At 34.6% G+C, this 17,777-nt stretch overlaps 3 protein-coding genes and 1 long non-coding RNA gene across 8 annotated transcripts in view; 3 read left to right on the top strand and 1 right to left on the bottom strand.

Moving 5' to 3' along the window:
• The first annotated feature begins 1,503 nt into the window (after nt 1-1,503).
• Nucleotides 1,504-3,082, top strand: LOC118269070 (uncharacterized). Of its 5 annotated transcripts, none has more exons than XR_007705619.1 (3): nt 1,513-1,948; nt 2,204-2,421; nt 2,573-3,082. It is a non-coding gene; the product is annotated as an uncharacterized LOC118269070 (long non-coding RNA). The 5 variants fall into 5 exon arrangements; XR_007705616.1 differs by having other exon boundaries at nt 2,570-3,082; XR_007705618.1 differs by having other exon boundaries at nt 2,204-2,430.
• Nucleotides 3,083-4,140: 1,058 nt separating this feature from the next.
• On the bottom strand, nt 4,141-9,951 carry LOC118271077 (uncharacterized). Its single transcript, XM_050695986.1, has 4 exons — nt 9,742-9,951; nt 6,125-6,270; nt 5,355-5,556; nt 4,141-4,379 (listed from the first exon to the last, which is right to left on the bottom strand). The coding sequence occupies exons 1-4, from the start codon at nt 9,847-9,849 to the stop codon at nt 4,287-4,289; spliced, it is 549 nt and encodes a 182-aa protein (XP_050551943.1). The 5' UTR covers nt 9,850-9,951; the 3' UTR covers nt 4,141-4,286.
• Nucleotides 9,952-10,218: 267 nt separating this feature from the next.
• On the top strand, nt 10,219-12,115 carry LOC118271348 (endoplasmic reticulum-Golgi intermediate compartment protein 2). Its single transcript, XM_035587412.2, has one exon. The coding sequence runs from the start codon at nt 10,336-10,338 to the stop codon at nt 11,488-11,490; it is 1,155 nt and encodes a 384-aa protein (XP_035443305.1). The 5' UTR covers nt 10,219-10,335; the 3' UTR covers nt 11,491-12,115.
• A 142-nt stretch (nt 12,116-12,257) lies between these two features.
• The window catches only part of LOC118271346 (uncharacterized), a 147,763-nt gene continuing 142,243 nt past the window's right edge, over nt 12,258-17,777 (top strand). The window contains exon 1 of the mRNA XM_035587403.2: nt 12,258-12,689. The gene's annotated coding sequence lies outside the window, so the exon portion shown is untranslated. The remainder of the gene's footprint in view (nt 12,690-17,777) is intronic.

Raw genomic sequence — 17,777 nt, 5'->3', positions numbered from 1 at the left:
ATATAGCACCTACTTACAAGAAAATTTATAGTATTCAAAAAATAAATATAAATCCATTTTCATATATTTTAGTAATCTTCAATGGAAACTTAATGTTTAGTTAATTTAGTATGTCTCACGACAATTATTATAAGAATGACTACTGTTGATATTTTGCTGTGAAAGTATATTCGTACCGTAGAACGGTCGAGCCTATGTCTCAGTCACCAAAATATTAGCAAAACAACAATTTAACAAGACTAAAACAGATTTATATTAGTTTTTATGAATAATATAAATGTACCGTAAGTAGGCAGCTAGTAATTAGTTACATCTTATTAGTAATGTAAGTCTATTTGCTTGGCGGGACACGTACACTTCCTATGACATCGTCGGTAAGACAAACCATTTTAAGGTGAATGTTCCGATCGCCTTTTCATACATTTTTCGTTCACGGTATACTCTCCGTACATAGACACTTTTTGCACAAAACTAATCACTTTATCACTTTTGTACCGTCAAGAATCTGCATATAACTTTTTGGTAAATAATTCGCATTATATATGGAGAAAAACAGTCTTGAAAACCGTGAAAAATTTGGCATTTCTTTTACTAGTGTTAGTGCAATTTGACAATCAAACATATCGGAATGTCTGGATAGGTTATAATATTAAACGCTAGATGGCGTGCACCCGATAATGTAAATTTGAAGAATCATTACTAATTTTATAACAATGGTTTTCATTAAAAAACATTACAATAATTTAAAACTAACTATCGTAAACGAAAATATAAAACATTGTGGTCGTGTGTGAAAAAAATGTTAGCGTTAGTTATTATTATTGTCACTGGCAACAATAAAAAAATTTAAATTCGTTCGTAGACAAAATACGATGTTGCCGTTCCGTCGAACATGACCTTTGACACGTTGCCAAACTTATTTAGTACCATCAGATGGTTGACTTGAAATAAAATACATTTCGAAGAGTTTGCGTAGCATTACGCTAGGCTTTACGCGCGGAATTTCTTGTATGTTTTTGATCAATGAAAATTCATTGATTCGAAGTAATATTTCTTGTATGTATTTCTTTCCAATTTAATATGATTATTGCAAAGTATTGTAGTATATGTTGTTTATAAGTAAGTAATTTTATTTCAAAATAAAAATACCTACCAACTAATAAATATTAGCAAGTCAGCCCGTGACTTTAGCTGGCTATTACAAACTAAAATCCTCATATTAGAAATCACCGATCGATATTATATTGTTTTCTCAGATTAGTAATACAAATAACTTTGGACGGACAAACATTAGTATTATTTGTCACATTATATTGCGTCTGCTACATGAATCCCGCGCGTTCCGATACACTCAAAATCAGTTGAACGGACGGTAAAACAAGTATCTTTAAATTTCTAATGTTATAGTAAATAGAGTATAATTATGTAATATGATTTTATGATTTTATTATGGTTGTTCTGCAGCGATTTTTCAATTGATGTTATATCATAATTTGGGTAAGTAAAATTTTATTGCTATAACTTTTCTGAATTTCGGAACGTATTTAATAAATTCTGTTTTATCTATGGTATGGATATTTACTTTGCAATAATTTTCATGACATGAGATTACATTTTGCTGCAATTACAAGCGATTTGATCTGGTTTTGTTATAATTTCGTTTCAATTTTATGCGAATAGGTACTGAGTTTATAAAAGTAACATAATATTGTCTTGTATATAATTAGTTTTTGTGTATTTCGGATTCCGTTTACATCTAGGTACCTACTATGTCGGGGTCCTACGAGAAAGCTGGCGTATCAACGCCACGAATATTCAGGCGCCCGTAAATCGTCAAAACGAGTGAAAAGCGCATTCAGTTGGATACATGTGGACGACAAGATAGTAAACCTGTAAATTATAACTCAAGTTGTGGCCAGCTTCATTGTAAACAAACTTTAGTTTTCAAGTACGTATAGAGTCATCAGTTGTTGAGCCATCTACATGTAAACTTAGAACTCTTTTAGTAATATGCGTTTCATCCCTCTTCTTTACATGACCATACCAAGAAAAACGATTTCCTTTCAATTTTGCTCTATCATTGGATAATAATGTTCTAGTTATGAATAAAAAGCATGAATATTACTATCAAGTAAATTCTATTGCATGCCCACTTTATAATTTATTTTAGCATCTTCTTACTATAATATTAAATCTATTTCAGGTTCAAGGACAAATGCGTGTCAGTAACATGGATAAATGCTACTTCATATGTTTTATTTCAGTCAATGAACCTTTGACTGTTATAGAAGTTTGTCGAGATAATATAATGACTTTATCAGCAATATGATGCCAAAGTTAATACACGTTTTTAAAGAATGTATTCTGCCAGAAATAGTTTTGAGACATGTTCAAAAAAATGCGAAATGTACCTATACCTAGGTATGAAAGGTACACAATTTTTTTTATTTTATTTTATGATTTCCATTGATTTCAATCTATATTATATTTTTTTCTTGTGGGATATTGTTTTCATCCACATCAAAAGTTAAACACAAAATATACTAATTATAGTAATTTTCTTTCGCAGCAGCTGTGTAGCGGTAGTTTCCAGGCAATAATGAAGAAGGATGAGTGAAAACAACACGACAAATGTTTTTTTATTGTACTTTTATAGTAGTGTGTTTAGAATCTACATTATCAATGTTTACAGTCATGTTTTTTTTGATGTCAGAAAACTGAAATGGTGTACTCGTCGTAATGAACATAATGTTCATAATGTGATATGAATACATTGACCTATTTTAAGGTTTCTGAAAAACAAAAAGGAAAGTTGTTGCTTTTTTATTTCCTTATGTAGTATAGTGATTATGGATGCTTAGATATTCTCAAACATTTTTCCGCTTTGATTGCAATCTATTATTCTGGTTGCCTTGTTTATGAATTATAGTTTTGAATTATTATTTTGAATGAGATTATTTTTTAATAATCAGTCATGTATCAAGCATTCATGTCACATAAATACTTGTAATAATTGCAGGTTAGTATATACATTCTATTAAATAATGTATAAGATAATAAAATAAAACTGTCTTACATTGCATTCTTGACATTCATTTTATTCCCAAACTAGTGACCCGCCCCGTTTTCGCACGGGTGCAAAATTATCAGTTTCCCTACTATAATATACATGTATTATACATATAAACCTTCCTCTTGAATCACTCTATCGATTAAAAGAAACAGCATCAAAATCCGTAGCGTAGAAAGCATACATATGGATATAGGGACAGAGAAAACGACTTTGTTTTATGCTATTTAGTACCTAAATATAACATTACTTATACCTTTTATTTTTAGAACATAATAGCATCAGATGGTGTTCTTTAGTTCCTAATCCCCAAGACATAATTTCTACAGGTACCAGCCTATTCACTTTTAAATGCACGCCATCTAGTGGATAATTTTGAAGAAAGGTTGATTTTAAAGTAGGCGCTATGTCTATGTGTGTATAAATGACTGTAAACAGAGTTGGATTTTAATATTTCGCTTTTATGGCAAATCGGATGGGTTTTGAGGCGATAATTTGACTTATTCCGATAAAGTGGGATGCCTGATTTTCGCATTTTTATTTCTGTTACTTAATATTGTTCCAATGACACTCAAAACAACATAAAACTGAAAATGTTCAATTCAGCGCCATCTATCGGGAAACGAGCCATGAAGAGCTCGGAACATTCACCTTAAGAAATAGTCTTACGGACTTGTTCAGACAAAACCTTTGATATTTGGGTCTACATAGATTTTAAGAGAAAAATGGCAGGCATAAAACTGTAAAAATACATGCCAATACAAGAACTAAGCTGCATAAGATTGTTTGCCAGCCATTTTCTTTAAAACACATAATATGTGACCAGCACAGTACAAAGTAATTTATAAACAGTTTTAAAGACCACTTCTAGAGGTCCATCAATTTAAAGGCCGACTATGCGTTTTACAAAAACTGGTATTTCATACAAAAGTTGATGTTACAAAGGCAGATGTTATTGCGCAACTTTTTAATTGTTGCGCAAATGTTACACAAGTTAGCGCAACTTTCTCACAAGTTTGCGCAAATTTGAATTTAATGCGCAAACGTTACATTATTGTTGCGCAATAATATTTTAATTTTGTAAGAAATAACCCATTTGTTGCTATAAATTTGTTTGTCCTAATTCACCTATCTATCCTTACTTGGTGCGCCCGCCAGTGTCGCGTCCGTGTCAGTAGGACCGCTCGTCCTCGCAGTAAGACGCGGTCCGCCGTTGCTATGGCACCCGGAATGGTACCACCAAGTCCTCGTGGTGTTCCACTCGTAGCTCTGAGATCGCAGCGGCAGCTTTCTTTACTGCATTCGTTATCTGGAAAACGGTAGATGTTTTGTGATGATAATTATGGTAAAAGAAACTTAATTAACATTATTAAGTGATGCGTGATTGATTCGAAAGGAGAGACATCAAATACTCATGTAACTAGTACTAGAGTGTAGACTACCGTTTCCCCAACAACCCTTAAAATTCTAACACCCAAAAGGCTTGCAACGCAGTTATAACGCCTATGGTGTTTCGAGTGTCCATGTGCGGCGGCGGTTGCTTAATATCGGGTGATCCATCTCCTCATTTACCATAAAAACAAGACTACATAAGGATTAGATTGGCACATTAATTGCAGAGGCTAATGAATGACATAACCTCACATTTTTACCTAATCATACAAATGTTTCGTGTAGATTAAGAGGATAATGTGGCTTCTTTAAATTAATGGCTTCGGTCTCATACAGTCCAGTGGTCTCAGTACTTTGGAAGGTCGTTTGAGAGGCAGGGCATAAACACTAAAATAAAATGTCACCTTGACTTGTACGATGTTAAAAATAATATGGAAACTCGCATAAATAATGGTTTACAAGAACGTAAATGTCAGAATCGAAGTGAATGGAAAAAAATATGACTTGGCATTAAATATAAAAATATAAATAAATGCATACGAGTAGTCAACTATTGTGTTTTAAATCAAGGTTATGGCAGGAGGTTCCATAGGTTATGAATGTTTTTATCCATCTAGCAAATGGATATGGAGCCTCCCTGGAACTCCATATTCTGGCTACATTGTACTAAAACTAGGATAAAGTTAGGATCAGCAACTTTGATCACAGATACTCTTCACTTGTCAGTCAGTTTATTAATTAATGATATAACATAATCATTAATTAACTCAAGGGTTTACTCAAGTAACTGTTTGACGAGGAACTCGACTAATTATAGTAAAATTACAGTTTATCTATGTAAGTATCCGACTAACATACCATTTTCTGAGAAAAATAATAAAAATCAACTTACAAGGTCCTTATCCCCAGCTCCTAATGGTGGCTTGGCGAGTAGAGCAGCTCGCTCAGCGTGCGGCAGGTCGGCCAGGAGCCGTGGAGCCGCCGCCCCCGCCGCGCCCAGCCCCGCCACGCGGGCACTGTACACGCGGACACGCTCGGAGTACGCGCCAGCCTCCAATGCATAGGGACCTAGGGCTCCTACGTCGATCACGTTGCTGGAATGATTGGAGAATGATTTAAACAACATGCAACACAAAATAAAACAGGCAGCTCTCAGTTAGACCTTTTTTTTTGATGATGGGGGAAACCTTCAAAACGCGCCTAGCTTTTTGGGGATAAAGGACTAGGGAGTGTGGGATTTTTACCTCACTAAAACCACCCCGGTGGCCACCCTCAACACCCGTAAGGGGCACCGGGTTCCCTTAATAGACCTGCTCCGGAGCCCCACGGTTAGCTCTCAGTTAGACCTGCATGTTTGTTTGTTCGCGGTTATCTCGTGATTGGCTGATTATGATGCGGTTTTTCAGAATGTACAGTTGTTTGATTGTCATCGGCGTGACGTAGATTTAGGACTGATAATAATTAGGTATCATTATCATGAATTTAATTATCACCTTTTATGCTTAAGACTACTTTGTTCCAAGAGTAGTCTTAAATTAAAAATCTAGCATAGCATACTGTAAAACCATCTCTGATTTTTATTTTATTTACTCAATATGCGTTTTAATTTTTCGTTTTTTCATTTTAAAACTTTATAAACTACAGGATAGAAATATTACTCACGTGGCAGTCTCATGTAGTATCCTGTTGAGCGCGCTCTGCTCGTCGGGTTTGCGCGGCGGCGTGGAGGCGGAGGCGGCCGGCACCGGCGTCTCCTGCTGCTGCTCCGTCACCTCCAGGAGATGTGTTCTCTCGTTCACTGTGTTCTCCTGCAACCAATCACAGATTATTGTAGACGACAAAACAACAGATTATGCTAGAATTGACTGCACAATTGGCGCGATGGCTGGGTAACCGGCTACGCGGTTTCGATTCCCGCACGTAGCAAGTCTAACTGTCACACTCAGAGTCATTTAATGGTTATTTAACTCAGTCCTTAGCAATTGTTTTACATACAAACTCGTTATTAAGGAATTGTTCAAGTAATCATTAAATGTCTCTGAGTGCGGCAGTATGTGTGATCTACAAATCGTTATTTCGGGTCTGGGTAGCATGTGTATATGAACGTATGTTTGTAAACGCATCCACGACACAGGAAAACATCCAAATGTGGTGTTTCTTTTAATCAATAACATAAAAATTGAACTTATTCAACCATGTATAAAAAAATTTACCGACTAATGGTTTCTTCAGGGATTATACACAATTACACACTATGCAGTTTTATATGAAACGGCTACCTACTGTTTTTCAGATTGAGGTTTATATTGAGATAAATATAGCACATAAGGTAAATCTATTCATCAATGAACCTGCTTTCTTATAGATAAGATTAATTTAGAAGTGAATGAATACATAACGAGATTATGTATTGTTTTTATAATGAATTCTAAAGGTTATTAGGTTAATATATTAATAATGTTGCAATCAATTCAACTGTTTTAATTTTTATCGATAAAATAAGAGCAAATTAATATTTATTGCTTATTTATTTAAATGTGAAACTTTACATTGTAAATTAGTTATCATTCATATTTTATAGCATGCCAAATTATATTTAAAAACTGAAGATCAAATTCAGTGGTTGTTCAAGGGGTGGTCAACTACCACGGTGTACGCAACCGGCAGCGGGTTCGATGCCCGCATGGAACAACTCTTTGTGTGATTCTTGTTTTTGTAATCCCTTTGTTTCGGGTCTGGGTGTCATGTGTATGTAAAATTGTATGTTTGTAAAGAAGGAAATCCTAGTGTGGGACAACACTGTTTTTTTAAAGTGGTGTGCTGTTTAATATACGATATACCTATAGTCAAAAGTGGATAGAAACCGTAGGCTAATAAAAATATGTATGTTACAATACTTTTCAATATGAATGTATTACATATATACAATGTGATAGGGGCGGGACTTCTAACCCGTTAAGGCTGAGTACTACATCTAATTTTATCGACAAAAAAATAATATGGGGCGTTGAACCCCCAATTGAAAATATTGAAAAATAGTGATTTTTTCGGTAAAAATAATTCACAAATGTTTTTTTTCTCACCAAAACATTATCAAACATATGAAAAGTAATGAATTAGTTAGCCAAGGTTATTAGCTACCGTTTGTCGTATTTTTTTTGTTTCTACGACGCATACAACCTTTGATATCAAAAAAAGTAAAAGAAACATTAAAATAGCCATAATTTTTAGGGGAGGGGATTCGACCCCTTCGACCCCGACTTTTGCCGATAAAATTAGCTGTAGCACCCCGCCTTACCGGGTTAGAAGTCTCAACCCTATCACATTGTATAGTATGTACCTAAAATTTTAATGGTACATACTTAAATTATAACACAAACTTATATCATACAAGGATCTTTTACGAAAGTCATTTAAAAACACTACATATGTTAATATGAGATTAAACTCTACAATAGTCTATTTATAATGTTCAAAACAACACAATGACTATGACTCATGTTGACACAGACTTGTAATCCTAAACCAGAGACTGCTATGTCGCAATCAGTGGCTCACGTCTCATGTTTGTAAACTTCCAATATACTTGGAATCATTCAAATTTACAATAGGATTATGCCTAACATTATTAGGACCTGTATGTAAATTGCAGACATCATAAATTTTATTGACTAAAAGTAACTAAGTTTGTCATGTAATGCTAAAAAATTAATTTGAAACAGCTTATGGATTTTTTTAGAAATAACTCATCAAGAATTATTTGAACTCATCTATGATTACATTTCTAAATACTACCTTGAAAAAAAAAATAAAAAAATAGGAGCCAAACAATAGCGGGAGCATGGTCCAAGCAATTGGTGATTAGTGCTAGAGGCCCCAGGGACAGAAACATTCTCAGAATGCATTCCGTTTCCAGAAAAACTGTCTTTTGTATCAGGCTTTTGATCCACCCGTTCTAACATCAACCTCCTAAGATTGTTGTCAAGGCTTTGAGGGATCAGTCCATTGGCTGACAATTATTAATTTGTTTGTTTAACATAATCTTTGGTCAGCAGTGGCTGTTGATGTAAATATAATCTTTACATCTCAAATAACAAGGTTGATTTTACAATCACAACCACATGGTTGACAATAATTTGTACCTAATCATTGAACATTATTGTTATTGTTAAAACAAATGATATGAATTCATGTTTTACTTATCAGAGAATGTCAATTTCCTGTTATTTTATATTCACAAATGTTAATACATACCTATTATGCATACATACATACACATATGAATAACCTCACACCTATTTCCCATAGAGATAGGCAGAGACAATTGTACACCAATTGCTATGATTCTTACACACCTCATTCACTTCTTCAACAGTCATCAATCTTTTCATATTTACCTAAAATGCCTTTTTTATTTACTTTAGTATTAAAATAGAGTACAAGTTGCTAAAATAGATTAACTCCTGGTGTTCTAAGACAAAGGTGTAAGCAAGAAATAGTCTCATATAACAGAACTTGGGAGGTTATGTATTGTATATGTATTAACACCTAAGTATTTTAAAAATCAATAAAAATCTTAGGTAATAAATAATTATTGAAACAAGAACAATAAATGATTATAACAGCAAATTATTTGTTAATATAAAAAGAAAACCTTCATAGGTATACAGTCAGAGTCAGTCTTGTCCATCAGTAGTCAGTCCATATCTGCCGTAGATTAACTGGCAGTGTATATACACATAAAGTTCACCTATATACATATTACATCTAGGTACACACATAGTATAGTGACATAAATAAATAAATAGTTAACAGGTGTTTGAAACACAAGTCCGACAACAAAATAGTTTATCAAACAATTTCCACACCAAGGAGGTTGGTTTGTTATTTCAGTCATATTGATTTCACCAGGATATCAAAGTACACAAGTACTTAAGAACTAAAACAGACAATGGAGTAGTGAATAGGTACATAAACATTACTGAAGCTTCTATAACAATAACCTAATTTGTAAACCAGACGTCCAAACCGTCTAAGTAATTACTAAAGCACGTTGTTTATGTATTTAATTAGATAAATGCCATTTCAATACGAATTTACACGATAAAAGATAACCATTGTGTGTCAGTGTCAAAGTTAGGAAACGGGAAATGAAATCAAACCGTTCCTTGAACCACCCATTTTTCACGCACGAAACGTTCCCAATGCGTTTTTAATACTTTTACAGAACATACGCTCGTTATTTGATTAATTAACAAGCAAAAATAGTGTCAATTTACCTGTGGATCGGTGTCTTTGTGGCAAATACTATAGCAGCACCCCATGACAGCGGTTTTTAGCGAATCGAAGCATGAATGCAACGACGTGTCTTCGTCGTCGGACTGCATAAATGTTTATATTTATTGTCTCCCGATGAGGACAAAAATAGAAAATTCCGTATTTCGCAGCAGGCGAAACTTGCAAGCAAAAATGACAGATAATGTGACACATAAAATGTAAATGTCATCCTGTCATTGTCAAAACAAACTTTTATTGTTTTTGTTCAGAAATGTACTAATTCGACAGTTATTTTATATTTCAATAAAACAATTTTACACATTGAATTGTATTATTTGACTGAATATTAAACTGTATTATTTTACTGTACCTGAAATAACAAACTTAGAGTTTTTGTTAATTTATTTTATTTTCAAACCTTCGATCGGTTTCAAAACGTTACTAATTTAATTGACAGTTTCCACCGTGACATCTGACAAGTTGGCTGGTTTGACGTATTTTATCAAGTGGAAGTAATAATAGAAAGAACATACAAAAAGTCAAAAACACGTCGACTGTACTGTAATTTTGATATAAACTCAATTTTTTGATTGAAAATGTTAAGGTATAGAGGCAAGAAGAAAGTAATTGACAGGGTGAAGGAGCTGGATGCCTTCCCCAAAGTGCCTGAAGAGTACGTGGATAGTACACCTGTAGGCGGCACTTTTTCGGTTATCGCATTTTTTATAATTATGTTGCTGATATACAGCGAAGTGACGTATTATTTAGACAGTAATTTAGTTTTCAAATTCGTGCCTGATACGGATATGGACGAGAAACTTAGAATTAACATAGACATGACTGTCGCTATGCCTTGCTCCAACATTGGTGCTGATATATTGGATTCCACTTCACAAAGCGTTTTCGGTTTCGGTGAGCTTCAAGAAGAGGATACGTGGTTCGAGCTGACGCAGGAGCAACAAGACGCGTTTGATGCAGTAAAATACCTCAATTCCTATCTGAGAGAAGAGTACCATTCCATTTGGAAGTTACTATGGAAGAAGGGACATGGATCGGTTCGGGCTACCATACCACCTAGAAAAACGAAACCTAATCGACGACCAGATGCATGCAGACTCCATGGAGTTCTAACTTTGAATAAAGTAACTGGCAACTTCCATGTTACTGCAGGAAAAAGTTTGCATTTACCTAGAGGACACATACATCTGAACATGCTATTTGATGACACTCCACAGAACTTCAGCCATAGAATACATAGACTTAGCTTTGGCAGTCCAGCCAATGGGATAATTTACCCTCTGGAAGGAGATCTCAAAGTAACACAGGATGAAAATATGCTCTACCAGTACTTTATAGAAGTGGTACCGACTGATGTAGACACTGCTTTCGAGAGAATAAAAACGTTCCAGTACTCTGTCAAAGAGCTGGAGAGACCAATAAGTCATTCTAAGGGATCTCATGGTGTGCCTGGTGTCTTCTTCAAGTATGACATGGCTGCATTGAAAGTTCAAGTATACCAAGAAAGGGAGAATGTACTGCAATTCACTCTAAGACTGTTCTCAATTATTGGAGGCATTTATGTTATAGTCGGGTTCTTGAGTACCATAGTTCTTACTATTAAAACTAGCTTGTTGGCTGCACCAATGGCAGTACCTCAGAAACAAGTGTATGATGGCAAGGTGCGGGTGCAGCCAAACCCCCTTTTAGTCACCCCTGAGCTCAGTGTTCCTGTCGAACTAGTGAAACCATGACATGAGGAGATACCCCGTAGTCATGACTTTTATTTTACCTAAGTTTGTATTGTATATAGAGATTTTTTTTATATAAGTATTGAAATCCAATCTGAAACTAAATTGTTATTTATTGGCTCTTTCTACTGTTACTTTTTAATTGTTGTATTGTACTCCACTATTAAACTAAGATTGGTGATAAGTTAAGTAGACACGTTTTATACCATTTTATATTCACTGCGAATGCTTATGTAATTATTATTTGTATTTTCTTAATGTATATAGGTACTTTTTGATATTCAACTTAACCATTATGTATAAATTAACTTTACATAGGTAATAAGTATTTGTATTAACTATCTATTAAATATTCTCTTTAAATAATATTTAGAATTGTGATTTACAATAATGTGATTTATGTTTATTATTCTTCCATACTACCTTATTTTTGAAGACTGAGGAATGACTCTCCTGTAAAGTTAAAATGAATGAATGGACACTAACTGTTTAGGCAAATCCTTGTGATGGTAATTTATATCTTATAACTTTTAACCAAACCAATATAATCTTTGATAATAATTGTGAATAGTATGGTAAACATCTAAGTAGTGAATTTTCAATGAAAATAAATAATAGTATTTTACAAGCAGGTGTTTTACTTCCCCTTAAATTTGGCGTGCGGGGCTAGGGGGGTTGATAAACGGTTCTGAGCATTTGTCTCTTTCACTCCCGTGCGTTTCGTCTATTTTCTGTCGCACCATATCGCTCCGCTTCTCTCGACTCGTTTTGTTCTCGCGGCGAGTTCGGCCGGCCGCCATTCGCGCGGCGGCATCGCCCCACGACGAACGTGATACTACGTTCGATCAACGAAAACAGTCGAAAAGTTTCCCAACTTTTTTAAACGGGCCCATGATACAACACTTTTTTCTCCAGAATCAGCAGTGCGGTGAAATAAAAGTGGTCAATCTTGACGAGTGTTTGTGAAGTGCGTCTACGGTTTTTTTATGCGATCGCAATTTACCGTTTCAATTGTACTTTACTGTTTTGTTCGATAAAAAGCGCGTAAGCAAAGTTGCAATATTCGTTGAGAGGGCCGTATATGGTATAGTTGAATCTTTGGGGGCTGGCGTCGGTGAAAGTAAACCTTTGTTAAGTTCAAAAGGACACTGGCGCGTGCAACTGGCTCGAAACGACACGTTTCGCCTGCAGTTTGCGAGAAGGTGAGCGGCATGAATTACCTACTTAGTTACTCTTCAAACTACAGTTATCTTACAACGAGAGTTTTTTTTTTATCGTTGCATTCAAAATAATATTTCTTTCACTTTGGAATTAGTTAGATAAGTGCCGTTATTTGACTTGCTATCAGTTAGTTTACTTAGCTTTACGTTACCTACTAATTAGCGCAGTTATTATCTGTATCACATGCACTGGTCTTACATTCTCGTCATTATAACGTTTAAATATTCATAACATATCCACTAGCTACTTACTTATGGACTTTATATTGCAAAAGAATTCAGAACTATTTTCGGTGTCGGCAAAGAACCTTCCCATTAAGCCGGCTCCATGTGTCATGTGGTTGTGAATGTGACACCGGTCTAATTGTTTCTGTTTTTAAAAATCGATAGTTTTCATTAAGAATGGCAGCCAGCTGAACGACTTCGATGCCATTCATGCACCGCCAACTGTAGGTCAGTGCCCTATACCCTACCTGTTGACTCGGCGCTCCCCGTCGAGCCGGTTCTTCTACGCCAACAACGGCTCACTGAAAAAAAACGTCAGGTCCAACTGACATTGAATAATAAATCGATGGTTTTAACTGGTTACGATAGAAAAACACGTTGAGTAACAGATGACTTGACTTGCGCGCAAAAAATAACAGAAAAGGAAACTTAGAGGGCTGCTTTTAATTGAAGCAACTTACTCGGAAACTGTGACTCCTTTCAATTAAAATGTTTTAATCAAAAATCTCTGTTAAATAAACTTATTCTTTTGTAAAAATGTAAATCTAGCGAAACGTAACAGTGATCTAAATCGGTTCAACGATTTCGAAGATTATAATCTGTCGAACAAGGTTAGCTACTTTCTCTTACTGATAGATAAACGAAATTGACACCCTTTATTACCGAAGTCATTACTCGCAAATGGCAGGAAATTGGATAAACATCTTTGAGAACTTACCGTTGAGTTTGTTGAGTTGCCAAAGATAGCTACTGGTATTTCGGCGCTTCCAAGCAATTAAAGTTACAAATCCAGGAAATAAAGAAAAGATAAAATGAACAAACTTCTCGCTTCAAGGAATAGTAACAGTTTTTGATTGATAAGTAGGTACTAATTTACATTATGCAAATACGGTCAGTTGTTTAGCAATAGCACAGTTATTTTCACACTTGCATGACCAGTGCGTAATTAGTCCGAGGTTCCGAATAAAATTACCACCAACTGAGTTTAATACATTGTGATGGCCAGATGCTATCAGAATGATACAGTAAGACGAGTAATTGCTTTTTAATAGCAACTTTATTGGTCTCAATAATAAGCAATTATATTTAGGTACCTGCCTAATCATTAATACGGATTTGTCCATAGAAATAATAATTGGAAATAACGTCTTCTGTCATTCGAGAATATTTTAACTAACTAAGTCGAAATGTGAACCAATGGATTACACACAATAACTATTTTGAGCTTCCTGAATTGGTCACAAACCCGATAAGTTTCTAACTACCAAAGAGCAGTAACTCTGTTTAACGAACATTCGAATCTATTTGTTCGGTGAGCTTCAAAAAATTCTTCACCAAATAGTTTTTGTTGATCCAAGCCACCTGCGAGAGACGCTAAGTGTTGAAGCGACGCTTATTTTTTATTCCACCACATGTATTAAATTCCTTCCAGACCGTTTCTAAACAAACGATAATCATGCTAACTGGGTGCTACGAAATCAACTGAGCATTAAATAGAAATGCGATTACAGAATAGTCTTTAATCTAAAGCTAGAAATAAACTTTCCAATGAGATCGCAACTTTGAACGAACAAATGACAGGGCAAACTTGCATAATTTATGGCTTTGGAGTTGGTACTGTAGCTATCGGAGTTCTGGACGCAAGTTTTGATCCGAAATCTGTTCTACGGATATAAATTCTACGTCAGGTGGTCGATAAAATAAGATTCCTAGCGAACCAGTCTTCTAAGTTCGCCCCAGGCGGAAGAAATCCATGTCTTGTATGGTCTTCTCTTTGTACACGCATCTATGTGTCCAAGTTACCTTCTAAAAAATGGTCAATAATGCCAAAGCACTAGGCACTGTTAAAATTTAAATTAAACGTAGCCACCGTTTCAGTGTGAGTGACAATTCAATTTAAACTTTCTATTTGATATTTAGGAACCCGGTTTTCAGAACATGTGTCAAATACAAGCGTTGTGTTCGAGTTATAATCATACAATTTGGCGTGTTGATAAATTCTGGAAATGTTTCATATTTTTGGAAAGACCTTATTTTTAGCATGTGATAATATCTCGTTTATTTTGTACAGCGTGATTATAATCAAGTTTGTGTTTATTGGTAACTATTTGTTTAATAACCAGAGTTAACTTCTCATATTAAGTTATTCATAAACCTCAAAGTAGTAGTTAATCAAAATCATATTGAAAACTTCACTATTACTACCCAATAAGAAAAGAGAGAAATAGTTAATAGTTAGTTACTAAGATTTTAAACTTAATTTATAAGAAACTAATTTTCATCGTAAGTCAGATCTCTCGCTTTATACTTTAACAATTTAGCTTTGAACCGTTTGTCCATTAAAAATGGTTCAGTAAGTACAGTCTCCCTAACTCGAAGCTCATTACAGCATGATTCAGCCTTCGTTTAACTCCAAATATTTATTTATTTCGGCCTTGGCCCATCTCCCGTGTACGTCGTTTGTTTAGTTTTCTGACTCAATGTTGTTCTAGCAGCCCAAACAAAAAGGTTCGAACTCTTTTACGCGTTCTATTTTGGAAAAGAGAAAATATTGCTTACAAAATAATGGATGAAAGAATAATAGTTGGTAAGTGAAGCCGGGTTATTTCGAGAGCAGGATGCGGGTCTTTTTTTGTAATATGATAGCGTCTTTGATAGTGAGGACACGACTGGATAGCACTTGTTAACCAGTGCGGAGAAAGTCCGGTAACCTAGTCTTTCGATATTGTATCGACATGTTGATGTGTGTTATTTTAATCGTAACGTCACGTACCCAGCAACGTAACGTGTTATTTTCTATAGTTCGGTTTACATTTATGAGTGTACAAATGCCTGTGTAAGGCAAATTAACTGCAATGACTAGGTAGTTACCTAGTTACTTTCGCTAGTAGAGCTAAATCTTTGGTTATGATGTCTCTTTGCATTAGTTTTTTTCACTTCTGCATGGAAACCGGTTTTGTATCAGCAGTTTTAGAACTTGTTTGGGTTTTGGCACATGGACAATTAACACGTGCTCAGTTCAGCGACACAGAGATCTTTGCTTTTACACTGAACTTGGAAATGCGATTATTAGGTTACTTTTTTGGTAGTTAATTCTGACTTCTGACTTAATAATTTTGATTCCAGTTATAGTGTGCTGTGTAATATTAAAATCACCATCTGTCCAAGCCCTATTTTATTACTGTTTCTGTCACTATTTATTAGATTTTTGTGCCACCCATTTTCCTTTTTGTTGAGCTCTTAGTAACTATCTACTACATATTTACTAAGCACTTAGTAATCTTGGCATCGTGCCGAGAAGTGTTCGCTAACTTCGTAAAAATAATTACCTTTTGTTTATAATTTCACAAGTAACTAGTGATCTTAAAAAAAGCAAACAAAAGATAGTTATGGCAGTAAAGATTTACGATGTTTAAGTTTCGATTTTCAAATGTTTAACGGTTTTGATATCGACGCCATTTTTTCACAAATAGGTATTTAAAATTGAAGATAAAAAAACTGATATCTAACTTTCAGTTTTAGCTGAACTCCCTAAATAATAACTACCATTCAGTAAAATAGTCACGATGAACAAAATTTTTCAACGATTGCGTAATAATCGACATCTACACAAGTAGAGGTACATTACACACTACATAAGTAGCGTTGGCAATACATTTATTGCAACAGATGGTGTACGGCAGAAACAATGGTTTCGATTCATAAACTGTAGAACTACGTCACAAGTATGGAATGTCCTGACTCGTTGATCACACAAAGATCCTTTTGCGAACCATTCTATATTAGTTCTCTGCCTACCCACTTTATATTATTGACGTAAGTCGGTAACTAATTGTTTTGTGTTTAAGTTTGGTTTAATTGTGTTACTATTGGAGGGTAGTTAGTTTGGTATTGACATTGGAATTGTTTGAAAAGTTGATGTGTAATGGAAAATGGTTTAATATAGGTAGGCATTTAGGCCTAATGTTTTAATACTGATTCAATAAAGATAGGTAGTGCAAGTTAGTATTAGTTAAATAGTGAACTATGCTTATGTATGAGCGATGTTTGAGGAAAAGAAAAAGGTTTGGTCGGAAAATGATGCCTAGGTACCTAGTCTTTCTGCAAAAAAATACCAACATTAAACGGCTCCTGCTTCACCTATTTTCGCTAGAGAAATTAAAAAAAAAACTATTTTATTTACTTCCAGCAATCGTAAACAGCTTAATTATTGTTTAGATAATCCTATCTGCAATAATATAATAGGTAGTTAATTATAATTGTTTATTTCTTGTAATAAATTATTGATGTAGGAAAAATACTGTTGCATATTTCCTTTAGTATTTACATCTAACTACTACTTATTATAAACTTGATATAACTAATATACTAACTATGTATTTATTAAATAAAAGTTATCCATTTCTGTCTTTTTGCGTCGATAGAGGCGCTAGTGTAGCAAATAGTCTCTCCAGCCGAATTATTGTTTGCTAATTCTAGTTAACTAGTTATTTGTGATTATTACAACTTGTAATTAGTCAATTGATTGTATTTCGTAATTATGGATTAACGAGTCCCAGCAGAGACCACCACTGGTCTATATTGGATCTCTTCTACAAAAGTAGTTACAGTTTATGATCATCTCCACAAATTAACTTAGGTAGTCTCTAAACAATGGAAATAAGGCCTATAATGGAGGTGCATGAGAGAGGCCACTAGTGTCTTCTTGGCTGTTTAGAAGTTAAGCTAAATATCACGTAACAGTCCTCCATACTTGGTAAGCAGAGCTAAAAGGACATTCACACCTTCCGTATTTAGAAGTACCTACCAAACTCTAAAACTGCATTCAAAGTACATGTTTTAGAA

This window comes from Spodoptera frugiperda, chromosome 9 (assembly GCF_023101765.2).
Source record: "Spodoptera frugiperda isolate SF20-4 chromosome 9, AGI-APGP_CSIRO_Sfru_2.0, whole genome shotgun sequence".
Classification (NCBI taxonomy): Eukaryota; Metazoa; Arthropoda; class Insecta; order Lepidoptera; family Noctuidae; genus Spodoptera; species Spodoptera frugiperda.
Note: the sequence above shows the minus strand (reverse complement) of the source record. Positions and strands in the feature narration are given on the sequence as shown.